The sequence below is a fragment of the Geotrypetes seraphini genome, chromosome 6, assembly GCF_902459505.1.
Source record: "Geotrypetes seraphini chromosome 6, aGeoSer1.1, whole genome shotgun sequence".
Taxonomy (NCBI): domain Eukaryota; kingdom Metazoa; phylum Chordata; class Amphibia; order Gymnophiona; family Dermophiidae; genus Geotrypetes; species Geotrypetes seraphini.
In genome coordinates this window covers 134,797,801-134,823,642 of record NC_047089.1, presented here as the reverse complement: position 1 = coordinate 134,823,642, position 25,842 = coordinate 134,797,801, and the positions used below count along the sequence as shown (strand labels likewise).

General features: G+C 42.5%; 1 protein-coding gene across 3 annotated transcripts in view; it reads left to right on the top strand.

The window, feature by feature from the left end:
- Window positions 1-2,843: 2,843 nt before the first annotated feature.
- DNAJC3 (DnaJ heat shock protein family (Hsp40) member C3) overlaps window positions 2,844-25,842 on the top strand; it is a 134,421-nt gene continuing 111,422 nt past the window's right edge. The window contains exons 1-2 of one of the 3 annotated variants that reach the window (XM_033948151.1): window positions 2,844-2,997; window positions 9,304-9,414. In XM_033948151.1, the coding sequence (XP_033804042.1) occupies window positions 9,348-9,414 (67 nt within the window). In that variant the 5' untranslated portion in view covers window positions 2,844-2,997; window positions 9,304-9,347. The other 2 variants (XM_033948149.1, XM_033948152.1) reach the window with 2 other exon arrangements.

The window sequence follows — 25,842 nt, the reverse complement described above, 5'->3', positions numbered from 1 at the left end:
AGAGAACCTCAGGCAAATCAAACTCAATGACTTAGATGGACATGTGACACTCTGCTCTCTAGACTAGCCCACAAGCAAGTTTCTTCCCTGTTCCTCTTCCTCCTTCCACTGTTATGATTCCCTTACTCCCCCTCCTACTAGTATTAACGATCCCCAATCTCTCCCCAAGTCACTGAATCCCTTAACACCTCACCACTTACTCTTTAAACCCATTGCCTCTCCCTTCCTCTTCTCCTCTTCTCCACTCTCTAAAGATCCAACACTTTCTCCCTCTCATTCGATCATCCACTCTCCCTGCTTGAACCTCACCCACATCACAGCAACAGGTGCCCCCTCACTTCTCCTACTCTCACCCATACCACCTACACCTCCTCTAGCTCTCTGCCTGCAAGAGGAAAAAAATAAAACCCGCTTTATTATTTTTTTTTAAAGAAAGAAAAAAGGGAGAAAAGAAAATACACGAGAGCGGGAAGACAACAAGGCAAAATTGAATGACATTCAAAAAATACAACTTAGCTCTGCGGAAAACTTAAAACTGAGGAGTCGCAACCCTAGATCGGGCAGGAAGGCACTCTTGCAAGTGTGGTGTGGTCAGTCATGAACTAAAATTCTTAATGTGGCAATACACTTTAAGCTGTCTGTATCAGGGCTCCAATGATTACATCACCATCATGTGAGACTATGCTGTCCGCTTGATTGGGATAATGGATGTTTCCTGTCTTATAGGTGGTTGAGGGTGCTGAAACCAGATAGATGCAACCCTTCCTGGGTTCAGAATTGCAGGATCCTGGTACATCCTGAAACATCCTGACATACCCTGTGCTTTTGATAGGGAAAGAGAGTATGGAATGGATGTTTCCTGCCTTATAGGAGGTTAAAGGTGCTGAATCCAGATAGATGCAGCCCTTCCTAAGGTAAGAATTGCAGGATTATGACAGATCCTGAATATCCTGCACATCCTGAAACATCCTGGCATATCCTGTGCTTTTGATAGGAAAAGAATGCATGGAATGGATGTTTCCTCCCTTATAGGTGGTTGAGGGTGCTGAAACCAAATAGATGCAGCTCTTCCTGAGGTCAGAATTGAAGGATCCTGACAGATCCTGCTGGATCCTGGATATCCTGCAAATCCTGCACATCCTGTGCTTTTGATAGGGAAAGAGTACATAGACTGGATGTTTCCTGCCTTATAGGTGGTTAAAGATGCTGAATCCAGATAGATGCAGCCCTTCCTGGGGTCAGAATTGAGTCCCAAGACCACCCCGATGGTCTCGGGACTCAAGGATCTCCCGTATGAGGAACGGCTGGATAAGTTGCAGCTATACTCACTCGAGGAACGCAGAGAGAGAGGTGACATGATTGAGACATTCAAGTATCTCACGGGCGCATCGAGGTGGAAGAAGATATCTTCTTTTTCAAGGGTCCTGTGGCAACAAGGGGGCATCTGTGGAAAATCAGGGGCGGGAAACTGCACGGGGACACCAGGAAATTCTTTTTCACTGAAAGGGTGGTTGATCGCTGGAATAGTCTTCCACTTCAGGTTATTGAGGCCAGCAGCGTGCCTGATTTTAAGGCCAAATGGGATAGACATGTGGGATCTATTCACAGAGAAAGGTAGGGGAGGGTCATTGGGGTGGGCAGACTAGATGGGCCGTGGCCCTTATCTGCCATCTATTTCTATGTTTCTATCCTGCTGGATCAAGGATATCATGCAAATCCTGAAACATCCTGGCATATCCTGTGCTTTTGATAGGGAAAGAGTGCATGGAATGGATGTTTCCTGCCTTATAGGTGGTTGAGGGTGCTGAAACCAGATAGATGCAGCCCTTCCAGGGGTCAGAATTGCAGGATCCTGGTACATCCTGAAACATCCTGACATATCTTGTGCTTTTGATAGAGAAAGAGAGCATGAAATGGATGTTTCCTGCCTTATAGGTGGTTGAGGGTGCTGAAACCAGATAGATGCAGCTCTTCCTGGGGTCAGAATTGTAGGATCCTGACAGATCCTGTCGGATCCTGGATATCCTGCAAATCCTGAAACATTCTGGCATATCCTGTGCTTTTGATAGGGAAAGAGTGCATGGAATGGATGTTTCCTGCCTTATAAGTGGTTGAGGGTGCTGAAACCAGATAGATGCAGCCTTTTCTGGGTTCAGAACTGCAGGATCCTGACATATCCAGCTGCTTCCACTATTTAGCTCTGCAATTTGCACCAACTGTGTTGTCTGATTTTCTGTCATTCTGCATGAAGTCCCCTCCCCTTTTGCTGACATCATTGTCTTCTGCCAAGCCCACCCACAGATAGAACTGCATCTTAGGGGGCGAGACTTTACAGACAAATTCCCCACTGAAAGACATTGTCGCCTGTTGCTGTCATTAAAAAATGAGCATTCCATTCTTAAGGTGGTCTGCCCTACATCCTGGAGATCCTGAGAATCCTGCAAATCCTGTTTTTTTTTTACCATGTTCCCATTTTAGATTGTTCACGCCAAATATTTTATAATTTTTGTATGCCCTTTGTGTTATATGATGCTTTTTTCTTTTCATTGTACGGTTTGTTCTGTAATTGTGACGATTAAATTCTCAATAAAATATTTGAACTAAAAGAAAGCGCTAAGAAAACCTCCACTCCGGATCTGCAAAGGTTTGGACAGCTATTTTCCCTTAAGGAAAATACATTAGGACGACCGTGAAAAAGCAGCACAAGAAAGGCACTTGGCCCACGAATTTAAACCAGGACAGGTACCGTACGGCTACTAGCACCCCACGACGTCGTTCGCCCGAGCTTTCCCTGACGTCAGAGGACCGCGAGCCGGGGACACCGGCCAGCCATCCCGAGACTGCCAGGCTGACTCAGCCCTCTTCCCTAGCCTCCACGTTATCCTATTGAGCGAAAGGGGGCGGGGCCACGAGCGGTGTCTACCAATCCGGACCCACCACGACCCAGCCGAACAGAGCCGGAGCAGTTAGAAGAACGCTGGGAGCACAAGAATTGCTGTTAGTGTAGCGCTTGGCGATGCTGTGTGGTTGGTAGTTAGTTGGGCAGAGGCCTTGCATTATGGTGTCGCCCTGCGCTTGCGCTGACAAGCTGCTCTCCTTTCTGCCTCTGCTATTGGTGCTCTTGGACCTCCACTATGAAGGTAGGAAGAGGCCCGCAGCTGACAGGAGCCGGGCAATAGCTCAGTGGAGCGTCTGGCTGTACAGGGACGTTTGGAGGGGCTGATAAGTACTACGGGCGCCAGGAAGGTTCATCTGGAGGGTGCTTTTCCTTTCCTCTGGGTTGGGAGGCTGTTTATCAGCGGAAACCCTGCTTCTCTGAGTTAGGATTCACCCCCGTCAGGGCAGGTGCAAGATAGTGTCACTAAGCTCCTGGCAAAAATGTTTCCCTACTGCCTGTCCGGGGCGGATTGTTCCTGGCGCCGCGTTAAAAGTATCCCACACGTCCTCGGAGTTGTGCTAAGGCAAGAGGGGGCTGAGATACAGGAGGCAAATTCCGAGCTGAAATGAGATCTTGCTTATTTGTAGTCGGAGAATTAATTATTCATAATAATAAAACGGTAGCAGGCATTTTGGCATTTTACTCTCTTCCGGATCTGTCCTTTGCTACCCGAATAAAGGCTTGTATCCAGAGAGGATTAAGGAGCAATAATAGTACATGATCACCTGGAGACTGCTTAGCCGTTGCACTGTAGTTTGTAGACAGACGATCAGGATGTATTTTAGGGATCTAGTTTTTAACAAGCATCAAAAAGGACAAAACCTTTCATAACTTAATCTTAGGATCTCTTGCAGTACGGGATAAATAAGATACAGTCCTGATACGCCTTACGTGCCAAGCAAATAAATAATTATAAGTGAAAGCTGGATATGAAGTTAACACGCAGTATGTATAGCCTTATTTTATTTGTTTTAGCTTGTAGATGTGAAAACAAAAGCGGTAAAAGTTGTGCGTAGTTTTTGGGTTGTGTGTATAATATACTTTGGTTCATGGAAATGAATACGGTAAACATAAAACATGAAGTATAGTTTAAACGCCTTTACTTTATACTGCTTAACTTGCTACATTTTTTTAATGCACATACGTTACTCGTCATTTTTGCATAGTGTTTCTTAGGCCTACTGTAATTTTACAAAGCACGTTCTGTATGCAAAGTTTGCAAGCAGGAAGATGTTACAGAATTCTGTGGATGGCTATGTTCTCACAAAATCACATGCACTTTTACGTGGCCTCTGTATAAATGTTCCTGGAGAGCAGCTTTGGAAGAGCTGTAATATACAGTACATGTGTACAAAAGACAGACAGTGGGAGGGAGAGAGACGAAGAAAGAGACAGGGGCAGGGAGAGACACAGAAAGAAAGAAAGACAGATAGACATATTCTAGCACCCGTTAATGTAACGGGCTTAATGACTAGTATTTATATAATTGCACTTGCCATGCAGCAAATGTAAATTTATGTGAGAGCATTTTTGTGGTTTTGGGAGCCTGTTTTGTAAAGGCACATAACATAGTAGATGTCAGATAAAAACTTGTACAGACCATCCAGTCTGCCCAATAACATATTATATCATATGCTGTAAGATTAACATATACCGTATTTCCCCATGTAAAGGCCGTGGCTTATATATGGGTTTTACAAACTTATACAGTGGGTATGGCTTCCTTATATGGGGCAGCCTATCTAAAGACATTGTAGATAAGCCACCCCATTAGTAGATCAGCCGTGGCGCTACTGGAGCCCCCCGCACCTTATAAAATACCATAGCTCCCTCACTGGATGGCTGCTGGCTGCTTTCTCCAATGTGGCGGCCAGAGGTGCAGGGCAGGAGTAATCTTTTCAGTGTTTAGGTATTCTTTTTACTGGCTGCACTAGGGTTATGCATGAGGTCTGACAAGTTCGCAAACTTATCTCCATGCGCTTACGTTGGCAGCACTGTACAAACAACTCAGTAAGGTTTCATAACCTTGGTATATCAGTGTCTTACAGCTGTGTTCTTATTGAGGTGAGGGATGCCAAAAAGGACTATGAGGAGAAAATAGCGCATGAGGCCAAAAACTTCAAGCCCTTCTTTAGGTACGTAAAAGGGAGGAAACCCGCAAAAGAGGCGATGGGACTACTGGACGACCAAGGAAGGAAAGGGTTCATCAAGGAAGACAAACAAATTGCAGACAGACTAAATTCCTTCTTTGTGTCTGTCTTTACAAAGGAGGACACCGCAACAATTCCAGAAGCAGTGAAAGTATTCAAAGGAGTAACAGAGGACAGCCTCACCACAGTAGAAGTGGACTTGGACCAGATTTACCGCCAGATCGACAAACTCAAAAGTGACAAATCTCCTGGACCAGACGGAATTCATCCGAGAGTCTTGAAAGAGCTAAAAGTGGAAATCGGAGAACTATTGCAAAAACTTGCCAACCTGTCAATCAAAACAGGACAGATACCGGATGACTGGAAGATAGCGAATGTCACACCGATATTTATTTAAAAAAAGGATTGAGAGGAGTGCCAGGCAACTATAGACCTGTGAGTCTCACTTCATTCCCTGGGAAGATGGTTGAGGCCCTGATCAAGGATAGCATAATCCACCACTTAGACACACACGACCTGATGAGAGCCAGCAAACATGGATTCAGGAAAGGGAAGTTGTGTTTGACGAACCTACTTCAATTTTTTGAAACTGAACAGACAAATTGATAATGGAGAACTGGTGGATATTATGTACTTGGATTTTCAGAAAGCGTTCGACAAGGTTCCACATGTAAGACTTCTCAGGAAACTTGCAAGGCCATGGAATAGAAGGAGATATACTAAGATGGATAGACAAATGGCTGGAGAACAGAAGGCAGAGAGTGGGCATAAATGGGAAGTTCTCAGACAAGGAGAAGGTGATTAGCGGTGTACCCCAGGGCTCGGTACTTGGGCCCATCTTATTTAATATTTTTATCAATGACCTAGAGGATGGAACGTCCAGTGAGATCATCAAGTTTGCAGATGACACAAAGCTATGCTGGGCAATCAAATCGCAGAAGGACAGTGAGGAACCCCAGAGCGACTTGAATTGATTGGAGAAATGGGCAGATAAATGGCAGATGAAGTTTAATGTGGAAAAATGCAAAGTGATGCACTTAGGCAGAAAGAATAAGGAATACAAGTATAGTATGTCAGGTGCAACTCTGGGAAAAACTGAACAGGAAAAGGACTTGGGTGTACTAATTGATAGGACCCTGAAACCGTTGCAGCGGCGGAGAAGAAAGCAAATGTTAGGCATGATAAAGAAGGGAATCATGAGTAGATCGGAGAAAGTAATAATGCCGCTTTATAGAGCGATGGTCAGACCACACTTGGAATACTGCGTCCAACATTGGTCTCCATACCTAAAACTGCTGGAAAGGGTGCAGAGATGAGCAACAAAGCTCGTGAAAGGTATGGAGAGCCTGGATTACGAGGAACGACTTAAGAGACTGGGGTTGTTCTCCCTTGAAGAAGAGACTGCGAGGGGATCTGATCGAGACTTTCAAAATACTGAAAGGAATCGACAAAATAGAGCAGGAAAAACAGTTATTTACAATGTCCAATGTGACACGGACTAGAGGGTATGGACTGAAGCTGAGGGGGGACAGGTCCAGGACAAATATCAGGAGGTTCTGTTTCACGCAGCAAGTGGTGGACACCTGGAATGCTCTCCCAGAAGAGGTAATTGCGGAATCGCTGTTCTAGGATTTAAGGTTAAGCTAGATGTATATCTCCTTATGAGTGGCATAGAGTGATATGGGGACTAAAACTATGCCAAGATACACCTGGCGGGGCCTCCGCGTCTGCGGATCGCTGGACTTGATGGACCTAACATCTGACCCGGAGATGGCAATTCTTATGTTCTTATGACATGTGGTGGTGTTTTGCTGAGTGGCGTTCATTATTGTTGTGTGTTTTTGTGTGCTGTCGCAAGAATGTCAGAGTTTGAATTAGAGCAACGAATAAACATTAAATTTCTTGTTAAACTGCCATCAAGTTTCTTTGCTCCCAGAAGAAGTGGTGGAGACAGAGACTGTGTCTGAATTCAAAAGGGCCTGGGATAGGCTCGTGGGATCTCTTGGAAAGAGAAAGAGATAATGGTTACTTCGGATGGGCAGACTAGATGGGCCATTTGCCCTTTATATGCCATCATGTTTCTATGTTAAACCTGACAAGAGTGGAAGTGAAATTAGGGACATGTTAGTCCAAGCTCATGGGGATAATGCCATGAAGAAAATGGCAGTGGGGAGAGAAAGCGTCACTGATGAAGAAAGGTCAGGGCGGCCAGTAAGGAGCAGAACTGATGAAAACATTGCAAAATTTCGTCAAATTGTGCGTTAAAGTCAATGGCTGACACTGAGGAGCAGAGCAGACTAAGTAAACCTCAATAGAGAAAAGGGAAAATCTTAACTGAAAATCTTGGCTTGAGAAAGGTATGTGCAAAAAAGCTCCCGAAGGAGCTCACCGATGAACAAAAGCAAAGAGTCGAAGTTTGCCAAGATTTTTTGGAGAGGTAGGATGATGTTTTGGGATGTATTATCGGTGGTGATGAAACATGGAGCATTGGCGTAGCGAGGGTGAGTGGCATCCCTCACCCACCCTCTTCTCCGAACCCTGCTCCTTCCCGATTTCCTTCCCCTGTGCCTTTTTATTTTTCCAGGTGGGAGCAAAATCATGAACTTGCTGCCAGTGTCGCGTTGGCTATCCCTCCAATGTCACTTCCCAGACGCGGGGCCCAGAAGTGACGTCGGAGAGAGGCAACATCAACGTGGGCAGCAAGTTCGTAACGCTACTCACACAGGAAAAATGTAAAGAGGTGAAAGGGAAGGGGCACTTGTGCTCGGTGGGGGAGGGGGTCGGGAAGGAGCAGAGGGAGAGGAGGACGGGTGCTGGCGCCCCTACCAAGACCGCCCCCCCTTACTACGCCACTGCATGGACGCACCAATATGACCCTGAAACAAAGCATCAAAGTGTGCAATAGAAGTCTGACAATTTTCCGTGACCAAACTGTTCCACCAGTCCAAATCTAGAGTCAAAACAATGTTGCTAACCTCTTTTTTTTATATTAGAGGGATTGTTCATTTTGAATTTGTACCAGCTGGACAAACAGTTAACTAAGTTTACTATTTGGAAGTGCTGCAAAGGCTGCATGAAAAAGTTAGACGAAAACGACTTGAACTTTTCACCCAACAACTCCTGGCTCTTGCATCATGACAATGCACCAGCTCACTTGGCACTGTCTGCAAGGGAGTTTTTAGCCAGAAAAATAGCTGTATTTTCGACACCCTCCTTACTTACCTGATCTGGCCCTCAATGACTTTTTTCTTTAACCGAAGATAAAGGAAATATTGAAAGGAAGATATTTTGATGACATTCAGGACATCAAGGGTAATTCAATGACAGCTTTGATGGGCATTCCAGAAAAAGAGCTCCAAAATTGCTTTGAAGGGTAGACTAGGCATTGGCATTGGTGCGTAGCTTCCCAAGGAGAGTACTTCGAAGGTGACCATAGTGATATTCAATAATGAGGTATGTAGCACTTTTTCTAGGAGGACTTCATGAACTTAATTGTCAGACCTCATATGATAATTTTTGTTATTAAATATTTCATCTCTCAACAATTCATTTTCTGATGACAGAAACTCTGTCTAACATACTGTCTCTTTAAGAGCTTGAGGCAGTATTCTCACCACACATGCAAGGGTGCCTTCCTGCTCGATTTGCAAGCACAGGACCAACATTTTCATCCTTGGTAAGGGGAAGATGCACCTTTAGCAGCTTCTGTCAGCACCATTTTGTCTATGAGTTTGGGTGCCTTTCCTTAAGGAGTTTGGACATTGTTTTCCTTTTTTCTTGGGGAGGGGGGGTCCACTTTTATTTCAGCTCCTTTTTACCCTTGGTGTTTTCAGTAAAGTTTTGTCCTTCTTTTAAGTGTCCTTTATTTTTCTCAGTTTTCAGTGCTCTCTTAGGCCTGAGTATCAGTTGGGTGCTGCCCTTGTTTTCAGGTGAGCTATTCCCATTTTTGTGCTCACCATTGAGTTGTTTGATTTGGCTGTGGCTATTTTTCCTTCAATGTCATCTAAGGTTCCCAGTGACTAAGTGCTGTTTAAGTGCAGTTCTTAGTGGGGCTGACACTTGTATCTGGTGTTTGGGGCCAGACCATGATCAATTGACCTGTTTGTACTTTGTTTCTTCTATGGTATAATTGCAGTGGTTAATACTTTTGCTTTTTAACATCTTGAACTACTATCCTAAGCGACTTTTTTTTTTTTTTCTTTCCCTATTTTACAGGAGCAGAATGTGGGATAAATGCAGAAGTAGAAAAACATCTGGAAATGGGCAAGAAGTTGTTAGCAGCTGGACAGTTAGCAGATGCCTTATCACACTTTCATTCTGCTGTAGGTATGTGTTAACCTGATCAAACTAACTTTCAGTGGTTGCCTTATGGTTTTTAAAAAAAAAACCAAAATCTAAGATGGAAAGTAAGATGGATTTGTAATGTTATGATATCATGTAGCTAAAATGTTGAGATATGGTTCTCTTAAGGAAGAAGGTGAGAATATATTTTGGTGTGCTTTTGACTATGAATTTGTTTTTCAAATGACAGCAAGAAAAAAAAGAGTTCAAACTAACTAAATGGGACTAACAAATATAGTCTTAATAGTAGCATTACCTTTTTCATCCCTTCTAAGTCTTTCTGAGGGTAATTTGTAACAGGGTACATACTATAGGCATTGGATATGACATCTATTTTAAGTCGATTTTCTTTTCTTTTTTGTAACCTTTGTTTAATAGGTGCAAATAATGAACCATAAACAAGTCTTGTCATAATATTGACATGGGCACAGAACATAAAGTCTATTCTATAAGGAACAGTACATGCCTATTATTCTTCATAGAATAAGAACATAAGAATTACAATGCTAGGACAGAGCGAAGGTCCATCAACCCCAATATCCTGTTTTCAACAGTGGCCAACCCAGGTCCCAAGTACTTAACTGGATTTCAAGTAGTAAAACAGATTTTATGCTGCTTATCCTAGGAATAATCGGTGGATTTCCCTAAGCCATCTCAGTAGTGGCCTATGGATTTCTCTTTTAGGAAATTATCCAAACATATTTTTTAAAACCCTGCTTGCTAACTGATTTCATCACATTCTCTAGCAACAAATTATCCAGTTTGTTTTAAATCCACTACTTAGCAGCTTTAGCTCATGCCCCGTTGTCCTAGTATTTTTGGATGGAGTAAACAAGCGATTCGCATCCTCTCTTTCCAATCCACTCAGTATTTTATAGATCTCTTTCATATTAACCCTGAGCCATCTGTTCTCCAATCTGAAGAGCCCTAGCCACTTTAGCCTTTCCTCATAGCGAAGTCATCCCATTTCTTTATCATTGTCTTTGCCCTTCTCTGCACATTTTCTAATTCCAATCTATCATTTTTGAGATACAGCGACCAGAATTGTACACAGTATTCGAGGTGCAGTCGTACCATGGAAAGATACAAGGGCATTACATTTTCATCTGTTTTCCATTCCTTTCCTAATCATTCCTAACATTCTATTTGCTTTCTTAGCCGCCACCGCACATTGAGCCGAAGGTTTCAGTGTATCCTCAATGACGACACCTAGATCCTTTCCCTGGGCAGTGACTTCTAACATGGAACCCTGCATCACGTAGCTATAGTTCGGGTTCCTTTTTCCCATATGCATCACTTTGCACTCGCTCACATTAAATGTCATCTGCCATTTTGATACCCAGTCTCTCAAGGTCCTCTTCCAATTTTTCACAATCCTCTTGCGATTTAACAGCTTTGAACAACTTTGTGTCATCAGCAAATTTAATTCTCACTAGTTATTGTTATGTTAAAAACAGCGGTCCCAGCATAGACCCCTGAGGTATGCCTCTATTTACCCTTCTCCATTGAGAATATTGACCATTTAAACCTACTCTCTTTTCTGTCTTAATCCATAATAGGACATTACTTCCTATCCCATGACTTTCTAATTTCCTCAGAAGTCTTTAATGAGGTACTTTGTCAAATGCCTTTTGAAAATCCAAATAACACAATATCAACTGGCTCACCTTTAGCCACGTGCTCATTCACCCTTTCAAAGAATTTCCCTTCCAAGTTTCACGTTTATTCCATACGTGATATACCGTCTATCAACTTGCACCTAGACGGTTTACAATACTAAAAAATATTTTAAGAGGAGATGAATTGCCTATTCTCATATTAAGAATGCATCCCTAAATAAAAAAAAGTTTTTAGTTTGGGCTTAAATTTGTCTAATGATTTTTCCAGTCTGATATCTGATGGGAGAGCTTTCCATAGGGAGGGGACTCTGACAGAGAATATAGTATTGCGTGTGGTATTGTAAAATAGTTCCCTAATGGATGGGGTATTTAATAAATTCTGGCTGTTAGATTGAAGTGCTCGACAGAACGCGTAAGGGATAAGATATTTGTCTAGAAATGCTGGTGAGTTGGTAAGTTTGATTTTTAAAGGCAAGTAGAAGTATTTTATTAGTTTTCCGGTGTGATATGGGGAGACAGTGGGCTTCACGGAGTAAAGGGGTAACATGATCATATTTCCTTGCCTTATAGTAAAGTTTAATAGCTGTGTTTTGGATGAGTTGTAATTTGCGAGTTTCTTTTTGTGGTAGACCGTGATATAAAGAGGTACAATAATTGATGACTAAATGATAGAAAATGCACATACTTTTAAGGTGCAGTCACTTTGAATACCTATTCTTTATAGAATTAGGGGTAGATTCTGTATAGGACGCCGATCTCAGCAGCCGCCTAGGCAGTGGCTGAGAATCGCACACCGATGTCCTATACAGAATCGCATCTGCTCTAACGGACAGAGCTCTAACCTCGCCTAAACAGCCTGATTCTCTAATCGGCACCAGTTAGAGAAGCGCATTGCCATCAGATGATCGTGGCAAGGGAATCCCCCTGCTGCTATCAGCTGAGTGACCACAGCAGGGAATCCACCCCAAGATGTCAGCTGACAGGAGGGATGCCCACTCCCTCCTGTCCTCGAATCCCTCCTGAAGCAGTGGGGCAGGAGGTATGCCCACTCTCGAATCTCTCCTGCAGCAGCGGGGCAGGAGTGATGCTCTCTCCCTCCTGCCCCTGAACCCCTCTCGCAGCAGCGGGGATGCCCACTCCCTTCTGCCCTAGAACCTCCTGCCTCCAAGAAATTCCCCAACAGGATGGATGCCCTCTCTCTCCTGCCATCATCCTTTCATAGAAAACCCCTCCCACTCAATATCTGTATGAAGAAAGTCCAGTCATGAGGGATGCTCACCTCTTGGCCTACGACTCTAAAATGGCAGGCCTTCCCCTTCCAGGTGCATTCTGGGCTGCACTGTGGAGGGGCTTAATGCTCTGATTGGCTCAGATGCCTAAGGCCCCTCCCATAGTAGGGGCCTTAGGCACCTGGGCCAACTGAAGTTTTAGGCCTCAATCCCAATGCATTCTGGGATGCACTGGGAATGGTCTAAGACTCCAATTGGCTAGTGCAAGTAGGCCAGATGCACACAGTGCAAGTAGGCATGGTTAGAGGGCAGATTGTGGGCAGGTTTTTCATATAGGCACCTGTTTTAGAGTTAGACATACTCATTTAGGCCAAGAAAACTCTGGCATATAAATAGGGTGTGCCTAAGGTTAGGATGCTTATCGATGCCTAAACTCATTTGAGGCATCACTAAGTGTGATTCTATAAAGTGTACTTAAACAACGCACTGCTCGGTGCTTATGTTTTAGGTGCCATTTGTAGAATTAGGGTCTATATGCCAGAACAGTATAGGTAGAAATAGATAGCAGAACTTAAAGTAAACTACAGCTAGGCAGTAAAATATTCAGACAGAAGCGCAACATCAGTTTTGAGATTCTTTAGTGCACTGCTCAGCTTTACACACATATTTGTGTGTGTTCTGGATTTCAAACGTTGATTTCAGCAAAATGGAGAATTAGCCGAAAGAGTGGTAGGGTGTGAGAAGACAAGCAAAATGTAAAAACTGTAAATTAAATCAGTCTTTTAAAAAGTCAACAAATAATTTAAGGAGAATAAATAAAAATAAGAGGAAAAGGAAATTGATATGGTTTTCTAAAGAATAACTCTAAAAATAAAAGCAAAACAGATTTAGTATTCACGAAATACAGAAGATAGCAGGAACTACATATTCATTCCTGTTTATGGTAAGCAGTAAGCACAAAATGAACCCATTTGGGAAAATTGCCCTTCTAAAAGAATACCAGACCAATCTGAAACACAGAGAAATCAGGATGGCTAAAGCACACACAGAAGGAAAAATGACTGAAAAGGAAGTGAGGCGATGAGACTTTTTGCAGGTATATTGGACAGAAGAAAGGGCAGAAGTAGAATTGTATCTATGAAACATTTTAGGAATAGGGTAAGGAAAATCTTGTATAATTCCATATTAAGGGAACTAAAACAGGAACCAAGAAACTGAGTTTCATTCTAGTGGCCTAGTAAAGGGGAGGAGGTGGACCGCCCTGAGCATTGGCACCTCTCCTCCACTCTGCTCCCCCCCCCCCGCTCCTTCCCACTCCTCCGCCAGGCACACACCTTCACCGCCGGGCCCCCCTACCGCTGCACCTCTAGCTCTTAGTTGCTGCTTGTGCCGGCCTCGGCGCTCCCATCTGACATTACTTACAGTTTCCAGGACTAGGAAGTGATGTCGGAGGGAGAGCCGATGCCAGCATGAACAGCAAGTTGGAGATACTGCTCGCATCGGGGAAGCTAAACAGGTATGGGGAAAGAGAAGGGGCACGTGCAGCGGGGGTGGGGGGTGGAGAAGAGGGTGAGGGGGGCCTCACTGTCCTGGGCACCTCCCACCCTTGCTATGCCAGTGCAAGTGGCTAAAAACAAATCTATGCAAGCTGTGAAAATAACTAGGAATGGTTTTACAATTACTGTTACTCAGTATCTTTTTATTATAGTTTATACTTAGGACTTCCGAAAACACTGGTCAAGTCTAAAATACTGCAGTTCATGTAATTTATGATTTAGAAACAATGGAGGGTATTTCATGTAAACTATATTAATTATGAAACCTCTTAGATGTGACATAATTTGAGGTTGAGGGGTGGTAGACTTAGGAATAATGTTAGGAGGAAGTTCTTTTTCATAGAGAGGGTGGTGGATGCCTGGAATGACCTCCTGAGGGAGGTGGTGGAGAGGAAAACGGTGACTGACTTCAAAAAAGCATGGGATGAACCCAGAGGATCTCTAATGAAAAGTTTGCCTGTTCAGATTGAACGGTCTGAATCTCACCAAGGAGATGGTTTGGATAGGCTGGAGTAAGCTTCAATGGCAACTCCAGTAGTTGGATCCTAAGGATAGTACCGGGTGGACTTCTTAGGTTTGTGGCCCAGAAGAAACAAAGGAAAAAAAAAAGAATGCAATCATGAAATTGTAATGCATGTAGTTACGGGGCAGACTGGATGGATCGTTAAGGTCTTTTTCTGCGGTCATTTACTATGGGGTCCTTTTACTAAGGCTCGCTAACCAATTTAGCGCGTGCTAAAACAGCTAGTGCGCCTTAGTAAGAGGACACCTATGTAATTTACTATGCTAATAAGCCATATTCAAAGATTTATGTGTAGCCTTTAAGGGGACAATTCTGTAAATAAAGCACTAACATTACATGCTGAATACATGCATAAATGATGAAAATACCAGCACAAATGTGCATAAATATTGAGAACCTGCTTAAACAGTTTTGTGGCTATGGGGCTCATTTTTCAAATGAGAGAAACATCCAAAAAGTGGCATTTGGACTTTTTGCTTACTAAAAAACATCCAAGTCGCTATTTTCAAAACTCATATTTTAGATATTTTTTTTTTTAGGCTGTTATGTGAAAAATCAACTCTTGCCAATTTTAAGGTGAAGTTAAAGACATTTTCTCTTTCTCAATGCTTTTGTAACTTAAACTGTCCTTTTAAGGGCGACTTAGAATCAAGAAAGGTTTTTACCTTCAGCTCCCCCTTCCTTTTATTCTTCCCCTTGCATGTTCTTTTTCTCTATCAATTGTAGTTCTAACCCTTCTTCCCTTTTGTTCCCATTTGTCAACGTCTTTAAAAATTGTCATTACCCCTGGTCTGTTTCTGTTTAAAATGTATTTTATTTGGCACATTGTTTTGGCGTTTCTGTACACCGCCTAGAAGGCTTGATTGGGCGGTATAAGAAATGTTAAATAAACTTGAAGCTTGAAGATGTGTTTGGGCGGGCTTAGGTCTTGAATGTCTTGCACCGGTGATTGAACATTTAACAAAACATCCAGGGCACCATTTAGACACCATTTAGGTGCCCAAACAAACTAGATGACTACTGGAGGGATTAAGGCATGAGCCCCCCCCTCCCCTTACTCTCCCAGTGGTCACCAGTGAAAGAAATAGCACATACCAGCCTATATGACAGCTTCTGATGGACACAAACATCTCAGCAGAGCAGAAGGGCACTCTAGGGAGTACTGCAGTGGCCATCACATATAAAGTCTCAGATACACATCTCAGCTTATATTGTATGGTGAGCCCTCCAGAACTCTTCCCAAACATACTATACCTACAGGCATAAGGGCTATTATTGTGAACAAGTGGGTACAGTAATTTTTTATTTTTATTTTTTGTTGGGTTTTGGAGGGCTTACAATATAATTGGGTTATGGTGAGATGTATACCTGGGACTTTTTATGTGACGTTCTCTGCAATACTCCCTAGGGGTGCCCTTCTACTCTACTGAGATGTCTGAATGGCCAGTTTGCTAAGAATGCTAGCTGCTTCTACGTCGCAACGGCTTGTTGTGTTTATTTTTTTCTTTTGGATTTTTTTGACCAAAAATGGTCCTAAAAGATACACACTAAGCTCAAAAACATTTAGAAAATAGTCATTTCTGAAACAAAAAAATGTGTTTTTGATATGAAAATGTTCATTTTCTCTACTGGATTTTTGAAGATTTTTTTCCCATACTCCCAAACTCAGATTTAGATGTCATATCGAAAATGCCCTTCTAAGTGCATATCTTGTTGAGAAATAGGTGGGACTTGTACATAAATAGGCACCTAACGTTAGGTGTCTAACTCAATTAGTAAATTGGCTTCAGTTATGAGCTTAAACAAGCTGATAATTGAAAAAAAATTTAATTGGGTGATAGGCACCTGTTTATCTTAGGTGCGACTTCAACAAAAAATAAGGTGCCTATCACAAGATGCCTAGTGGTGCCTAACTCCAAAGTAGAAATCAAAGGCTTTGTGGCAAGTATTCAATAACAGTCCAAAGCAAACCAGCTATCTTGCCATGTATAACTCCAAATGCAAAGAACTAAAATTTGATATATAGACACTGGGGATATCTCAAAACGCTACTCTGAAAAATATCAGCGTCGCAGCACTCCTCACTGTGTATATCAAACCTAATATTTTTTTCTTTTTATATTTTATAGTTCAACTCGTAACTTGTCATGAAAATTTTCTTTAAACATATTAATTTTATAAATATTTCTTAATCTTTTTTGCTTATAAAAACTTCATCTTATTATTAAAGCATTCCATTTTCAAAAATTCACTAATGGATAATGCACTTATCTTATAAATATCAACTATGTGGCCGCACTGTTCCCCACCAACGCATTTCGCCTTCTTCAGGACGGGGCTAGTGCTGCAACTGTTGGCTTACACCATTCCATTTTGCGGCCGTTCTAGAAGTGTCTCGGAAGGAGTCCTCTCGCCAATGTTACCATCAGAAGTGGACCCGCTTTTCTTCCTGGTGTGCTACTTGGCAGTAGGAACTGCTGTCTGCCTCTTTATCGGCTGTCCTGGATTATCTGTTGCACTTGTGTGGCACTGGGCTCAAGTCCTCTTCGGTTCGAGTCCACCTTAGTGCCATTGCTGCTTTTCATCATCCAATTGACGGGAAGCCTATCTGTTCATCCTGTGGTCTCCCGCTTCATGAAAGGCCTTTTCCACGTTCATTTTCCTCTGGTGGTTTGGGATCTTAACGTAGTCCTTGCTCAATTGATGAAACACCCGTTCGAGTCGCTAGTGTGGGCTCACTTGAAGTATCTTACTTGGAAGGTTGTGTTTCTTATTGCTCTCACTTCTGCCCATCGGGTCGGTGAGCTTCAAGCCTTGGTGGCGGACCCACCTTTCACTGTTTTCCATCATGATAAGGTGGTCTTCCATACCCATCCTAAGTTCTTGCCTAAGATTGTTTCTGATTTTCACATCAACCAATCCATTGTTCTTCCTGTGTTTTTTCTGAAGCCCCATTCTCACCCTGGAGAAGTGGCTCTACATTCTCTTGATTGTAAACGTGCGCTGGCCTTCTACTAGAAGTGCACTGCTCCTCATCGTTCTTCTCCCCAGCTGTTCCTCTTTTTCGATCCCAATCACTTAGGTCACTTGGTTTGTAAGCGGACCATTTCTAACTGGTTGGCTGCTTGTATCTCTTTCTGTTACGCTCGGGCTTGTCTCTCCCTGCCGGGTCGAGTCACAGGCCACAAGGTCAGAGCGATGGCGACGTCTGTTGCTTTCCTCCGCTCGACTCCCATCGAGGAAATCTGTAAAGCTGCCATGTGGTCCTCGGTTCATACGTTCACCTCACATTACTGTCTGGATGCTTTCTCCAGGCGTGATGGCCATTTTGGGCAGTCTGTTTTGCAAAATCTGTTCTCCTAAATTGCCAACTCTCCCTCCATCCCATTATATTTAGCTTGGAGGTCAACCACAGGTAGAGAATATGCTGCCTGCCTGGGATAAAGCACAGTTACTTACCGTAACAGGTGTTACCCAGGGACAGCAGGCAGATATTCTCACAACCCACCCACCTCCCCGTGGTTGGCTTCTTTGCTAGCTATCTTAACTGAGGACACGCTGAGGAGACGCATGCCCTAGGCAGGGCGGGAGGGGCACGTGCGCATGTGCGGGCCAATCGCAAGCCTGAAGGTCTTCGAGCCAATCTGCTTGCAGTGACGTCACCCTCATGTAGTGAATATCTGCCTGCTGTCCCTGAATAACACCTGTTACGGTAAGTAACAGGTGCTTTCTGGGCATTTGGGACTTGGACAAATTTTTGGTCGAGAATGTGGTATAAAGATAGACAGCTTGGCAGTCTGGACAATCAAATGCCTGGACCTCCAGATAGATGATTCTTGAAAAAAAAAAAAAAAATCTTGGACGTGTTTTTCGAGAATGGACTTTGGATGCTGCCAACTTTGGGCGACTAGCACCCTAGGCCCAAAACGGACTTAAATGTTTCTTTTAGATTATGCCCCTCTAAGCTTATTCTATGTTGGCAAATATGTACATAATTTCTATTATGCTAGTAGTTTCTATGTAGACACTTGGAGCCTGATTCTATAAAGGACACCTATGTTAGGTGCTGCTAGGTGCCTAAATCAGCACCTACGTTAATTACCTAAATGAGCTTTAACCAGCTCATAATTGGAAAAAAATTTAATTGGAATATAGGTTCTTATTGCATGGTGCCTCTTGACACCTAATGCCTAAATGGGCATATTTGGGGTGGAGTCGGAGATAGGTGCCATTAGACGCGAGTCTGAAAAGAACTTAAACACCCGCAATGGACGCCAGTAAAAACCTGACCTACATTACCGGTGCCTAAGTTTTGTGATAGGTACCTTAAGGAACAATTCTCTAAATGGCACTTTAGTGATTGACATGCGGCTGGCACTTTTTTCCAAGGCACCTGCCGATTTAGGCGCTGTTTATAGAATCTGGTCCAGTAACTGGTATAAATGTTTGACTTAATGTTGCGGTTGTGTGCAAAACTGTCAATATTCTAGAATCTGACCCACCCATACATCTCCCACATCAAAACCTTTTTGCAAAGTTTCTAGTATAACGACTTGTGTGGTTATGTGTGTAATTACAAATTAGTGCCAATTAGCACTAAAACTATCGCCCATTGTTGGTTGGTAGTACCAATTAACCTATGCATGGAACTCTGGTACTATTCTATAACTTGTGTATGCAGTTTTGTATGCTAAGTACAAAAATGTGAATGCCAGATTATAGAATGAGGGGGATATATCTACTATTGACATATTTTGCAAGGACTTGAAGTAGATTTCATTTTCTGATATCCAATCAGTTTTGAAATTCCTAAATTCTTCACAAGTATGTTATGATGAGCTTTTCATTTATATCAGGGGTCTCAAAGTCCCTTCTTGAGGGCCGCAATCCAGTCGGGTTTTCAGGATTTTCCCAATGAATATGCATGAGATCTTTGTGCATCCACTGCTTTCAATGCATATTCATTGGAGAAATCCTGAAAACCCGACCGGATTGTGGCCTTCAAGGAAGGACTTTGAGATCCCTGATTTATATATGGATCGAGAGAACCAATATAATTTGTTCTAGCAAAAGCATCACTTTCTAGTGGTTTCCTCCCAGCGTCTCTAAAAATTGTCTCAGTTCTTTTCTTTGTTTAAAATAAAATCTCTGGATCCTGTAGTGCTTTTGTCATATTTCAACATTGTCATTTTTAGCTAAAATTATGAGGGTTTTTTTTTTAAACTATGTTATCACTTTGAGACTTAAATTAATGAAAGCTTAATAGGATTATCTTTAGGTAAACACATAGAACAGGGAGTCATGAGGACAAGATGTTGGAAATCCAGCCAAGGGTGTATAGTTCAAAAAGTCACTTTATTGATGAATATGTCACAATAACTCAAAGACTCGACACTGGCAGTGTTGCAGCAGTCATGCTGTTATCAAGAGTCTAAAAGACCATGTTAAAACATAATTAAAAACAGAACATAACTTAGCATCATAATGCAAAAGCTTCATAGGAACATGTATATAAATGTAAAAAAACCATTATAGGCTAAAATTGTGCAAATGACATAATTTAAAGAACATAAGAATTGCCGCTGCTGGGTCAGACCAGCGGTCCATCGCGCCCAGCAGTCCGCTCACGTGGCGGCCCCCAGATCAAAGACCTGTGCCCTAACCGAGACCAACCCTACCTGCGCTCGTTCTGGTTCAGCAAGAACTTGTCCAACCTTGTCTTGAATCCCTGGAGGGTGTTTTCCCCTATAACAGCCTCTGGAAGAGCATTCCAGCTCTCCACCACTCTCTGGGTGAAGAAGAACTTCCTTACGTTTGTACGGAATCTATCCCCTTTTAACTTTAGAGAGTGCCCTCTCGTCCTCTCTGCCTTGGAGAGGGTGAACAATCTGTCTTTATCTACTGAATCTAATCCCTTCATTATCTTGAATGTTTCGATCATGTCCCCTCTCAATCTCCTCTTTTCAAGGGAGAATAGGCCCAGCTTCTCTAATCTCTCATTGTACGGCAGCTCCTCCAACCCCTTAACCATTTTAGTTGCTCTTCTCTGGACCCTTTCGAGTAGTGCCATGTCCTTCTTCATGTACGGCGACCAGTGCTGGACGCAGTATTCCAGGTGAGGGCGTACCATGGCCCGGTACAGCGGCATGATTATCTTCTCCGATCTATTCGTGATTCCCTTCTTAATCATTCCTAGCATTCTGTTTGCCCTTTTCGCCGCCGCCGAACATTGTGCAGACGGCTTCATCGACTTGTCAATCAGTACTCCCAAATCCCTTTCCTGGGTGGTCTCCCCAAGTACCGCCCTGGACATCCTGTATTCGTGCATGGGATTTTTGATACCAACATGCATTACTTTACACTTATCCACGTTGAACCTCATTTGCCATGTTGTTACCCATTTCTAGAGCATGGTTATGTTGTGTTGCAGGTCTTCACAGTCCCCCTGCGTCTTCACTACTCTGAATAACTTCGTATCGTCCGCAAATTTAATCACCTCACTCATCGTACCTATTTCCAGATCATTTATGAATATGTTGAAGAGCACGGGTCCAAGCACCGAGCCCTGCGGCACCCCACTGGTGACGTTCTTCCAGTCAGAGTATTGTCCATTTACCCCCACTCTCTGTTTCCTATCTGTTAGCCAGTTTCTAATCCACGTGAGTAGTTCACCCTCTATTCCATGGTTCTCAATTTTCCGAAGAAGACGTTCATGCGGAACCTTGTCGAATGCCTTCTGAAAATCCAGATATATAATGTCGACTGGGTCACCCTTGTCTATCTGCCTGTTGACTCCCTCGAAGAAGTGCAGCAGGTTCGTCAAGCAAGATCGTCCTTTGCTGAAGCCGTGCTGACTGGTCCTCATCAGATTGTGTCCGTCTAGGTGATCAATGATGCGGTCTTTTTATCAGCGCCTCTACCATCTTTCCCGGTACCGAGGTCAGACTCACCGGTCTGTAGTTTCCCGGATCTCCCCTTGAACCTTTTTTGAAGATTGGCGTAACATTCGCCACCTTCCAGTCTTCCGGAATCTTTCCCGATTTGATCGACAGGTTGGCTATTAGTTGAAGTAGTTCAGCTATTGTCCCTTTCAGTTCCTTAATGACCCTAGGATGGATGCCATCCGGTCCCGGGGATTTGTCGCTCTTAAGTCTATCAATCTGCCTGCATGAATTAAAAGCATATCTATAAAAAAACATTATAAACTGAACAAAAACAAGCAACATTATAAGAAATATTAAGAGAAAAAGCGAAAAGCTCATAAAGGAGAAACCATAAATTGAGTAAAAACAAAATAAAGCTTGAATGAATACAAACAAAATCTACCCAGGTGATTGAGATATGAATTTAAAAAAAAAAAAAAAATATATATATATATATATATATCTCTATATATCTTTTTGGTAGACTATATCATGCCCAATTGGTCTTAATTGTCTTGGCTTGCTTCATATTGAATATACGAAGCCATAAAGGCATAATAAAGAAGCCATAAAGGCATATCTGCCGAAACACTGCCAGTGTTGAGTCTTTGAGTTAGTGTGACATGTTTATTAATAAAGTGACTTCTTGAACTATACATCCTTGGCTGGATTTCTGACATCTTGTCCTCACGACTCCCTATTGTGTTTTCCTGTCTTGTTGTTGAGGCCAGTCTTTGGCTTCCGATTCAGTGGGAAAACACATAAGAGACCGATTCTGTAAATAGGGGCCAATTTGTTAGGCGCACTACCTAGGAGTGCCTAAAGTGGACTTAGGCCCCAGTAGGCATCTGCATCTTAGGCGTATTCTAGTTATGTCAGGGTTTTCTTGGCCTAAATACTGGTGCCTAATTCAAAAAGAAGCACCTAACTCAAAACCATGCCTATGATCCGCCCAAAACCACACCCACTTTTTAGCTTGGGGCCTAAGACTTGGTTGGTGCCTGTTTGTTATAGAACTGCACTTTTTGAGTTAGGATTTAATTGGAGTTAACTAAAAGTTAAGACACCTATTACACATTGTTAATTGCAAATTATCAGCGTTAATTAAGTCAGGCGCTTACTTCGGTGGTGTAGATACCTAACCTCTAGGTGCCATCTATAGAATCGGGGCCATAACGCTGAAACTTGTTTGAGTATTGACATTATGGTGTTTATTTTAGAAAAACCATTTACCTTTTAGACGTACATAAACACATCACAATTTTTTGCCAAGCTAGGAAATACACATCTTAAACTGAAAAATGTGCATATGGCAAAGAGGAAACAATTGGATGGAACTAGGGCAGGTGTAAAAGTAAATGTATATTTCTTATCTGGCTGTACTGTAGAGAGAACGAGAGGGCACTCTCTAAAGTTAAAAGGGGATAGATTCCGTAGAAACATAAGGAAGTTCTTTACCCAGAGCAGATGTAGGCAACTCCTGTCCTCGAGAGCCGTAGTCCAGTGGGTTTTCAGGATTTCCCTAATGAATATGCATGAGATCTATTTGCATGCACTGCTTTCAATGCATATTCATTGGGGAAATCCTGAAAACCCGACTATGGCTCTCGAGGTCCGGAGTTCCCCACCCCTGACCAAGAGAGTGGTGGAAAACTAGAACGCTCTTCCGGAGGCTGTTTTAGGGGAAATACTCTCCAGGGATTTAAGACAAAGTTAAACAAGTTCCTTCTAAACCGGAACGTACGCAGGTAGGGCTAGTCTTAGTTAGGGGCTGCTGTATGAGCGGACTGCAGGGCACAATGGACCACTGGTCTGACCTAGCAGTGGCAATTCTTATGTACAAGTGGGTGTTATCCCCTCCTACTAGTAGATGAAGGTAGAGAAACTGATCTTTTTCCATTGAACTCGATGGTATAAACAGTAGGTACTCAATAAAAAAATTCAGTATCTTCACTATCTCTAGCACAGCATTTTTCAACTGGCATGCCATGGCTGCTCCTTAAGTGTTTTAAGTATCACAAATAGTGTGTTTATATATTTGAGGTATTGAACCTGTACTGGGAGAAGATGATATACGAGCACCATAACCAATAATAAATGAGCCTCAAAGACTCAATAAGCTTGGACTAATTAGGCAGCTAGCTCCGCATAACCATGCTTTCATGGAGTTACATAAAACTTTCTTTGGCTCACAGACTCTAGAAATAGAGCAGAACCAGAAAAAGGAACAGCACAGACATAAACCTAACAGGCAAAAAAGACTGCCTGCTCAAAAAAAAAAAAAAAAACCTGACTCTGAAACTAATAATTTTACAAAAAACTTCTCTCAGCTCCAGGAAAATATATCTCTAAAAAAATAAATGCAAAACATTCGCAAAAATAAATGGCTTTATCTTTCAAATGAGAGATTGGAAGCAGATTTCCCCGTTTCCTGAACCCGCAGTCACAATCTTGAGGTTTAAAGTTATTCTTTTCACAGCAATATTCTCGGCAAGCAATACCATTAACAACTTTTTCAAACTCCAGATTCAGGCTTTTTGTTCATGTCAATACACAAAACAACCCCCACCCAAACAGGGAACTTGCAACGCCAGCAGTTTTTCCTCTCGCAGATCAGATACAAGCAGTAATATACAGTCATATTTCAAGGCAAATATTCTCAACAAGGACCTCATTTTGAGGGACATCCCTGTTGCTTCAGATTATCAGCTGAGATCATGGCTCCTTAGTAACATAGCAAATGACGGCAGATAAAGACCTGAACGGTCCATCCAGTCTGCCCATCAGTCATACCCATCCAAAATTCATGATTAAATTAACTTGTCTCTTTGATACGCCTGGAAAACAGACTGCAAAGTCTACCTGGCATTGTCCTAAGCTCCAAATGCTGAAGTTGCCATCCAAGCTCTCTCCAACCATCCTGTCCACAGGATATCTTCCACAAGACTGGCCAGCAACATCCCCATGTGCCAAGTTGGAGTTCCCATTGATTCCCTCCCCAGCCCATCACACACCAAATCACCACACATGAGACACAGACCACACAAGTCTGTCCAGCACCGACCATAGTTCCTTAATTTACATTCTGCTTTAATTTACATCCTTCATTTTCTAATTAGAGATCCTTTTGTTTAGTCTACGCTTTTTTGAATTCATTACCGTTTTCCTCTCCATCATTTCCCTTGGGAGGGCATTCCAGGCATTTACCACCCTCTCCGTGAAAAAGAATTTCCTAACATTGCTCCTGAGTCTTCCTCCCTGCAATCTCAGATTATGCCCTTTAGTTTTACCATTTTCTCTTCTCTGGAAAAGATTTGGTTCTATATTGATAACCTTTCAAGTATTTAAACGTTTGTATCATATCTCCCCTGTCCCTCCTCTCCTCCAGAGTATACATATTTAGGTTTTCCAGTCTCTTCTCATACTTTTTACTTCAAACTCCTTACCATTTTCAGCACCTTCCTCTGGACCACTTCAAGTCGTTTTATATCCTTCACCAGATACGGCCTCCAAAACTGAACACACTACTCCAAGTGCGGCCTCACCAATTACTTATACAGGGGCATCAACACCTCCCTTCTTCTGCTGGTTACTCCTCTTTCTATACATCCTAGCATCCTTCTGGCTACAGCCACCCCCTTATCACACTGTTTAGATGCCTTTAGATCCTCAGACACAGTCGCCCCAAGGTCCCTCTCTCCATCACCTCCCAGCACATACAGTTCCCTCGGATTTCTACCCCCCAAATGCATCACTCTTCACTTCTATGCATTGAATTTTAGTTACCAGGTGTTAGACCATTCTTCTAACTTTAGCAGATATTTTTTCATGTTTTCCACTCCCCCTGGGGTGTCCACTCTGTTACAAATTATGGTATCGTGTGCAAAAAGCCTGTGCCATGATCTATTCTAGACAGTTGCATGAGAACGATGCAAGGGGATAACGTAGAGATGAAAATAGTTCCTGAGGGATTCCCATGAGTTTACAAGCCTCTTGGTGACCACCTACCTACCCAAAACGTCCCAAGTACCACCTCCTTCTCCCTTCAATAATTAAATACAGCTGCACTTGATCTCTGTCCCTGCTGAGGTAAGCAAGGCTCATGTCATTGACAACATGGGCCAGCAGCATCAGAGGTCATCTCCTGATTTACTGGTGCATTCTCATGATTTTTTTTTTTTCTTTATTTTGGACATTTTTATACTGCCTTTCAATACAGTGTACTATAAATGCTGAAGTCTTCAGTAACACAGCCAACCCCCCCAATAAAAAAAATCCAGATGAGAGATTAAGATTTATTCTTCTCTTAAGATAAGTAAAGTGTGATGAGTGTTCTATTTTGAGATACAATTTTGTACAATGATTTTCATTTGAGGGAATGGTTTTAAAGATCATGTGATGCCACTAATTAAGTCAATTTAGTATACAGTTTTATTTTTCAACTGGCATTCCATTTATGGTGATTGACTGATCCTCTTAATATTTGAAAGAATCTTGATATTTAAAAGTTGTGTGTGTGTTCATGAGGGTTTTGGATGAATACAACCTATACTCGTATTTACT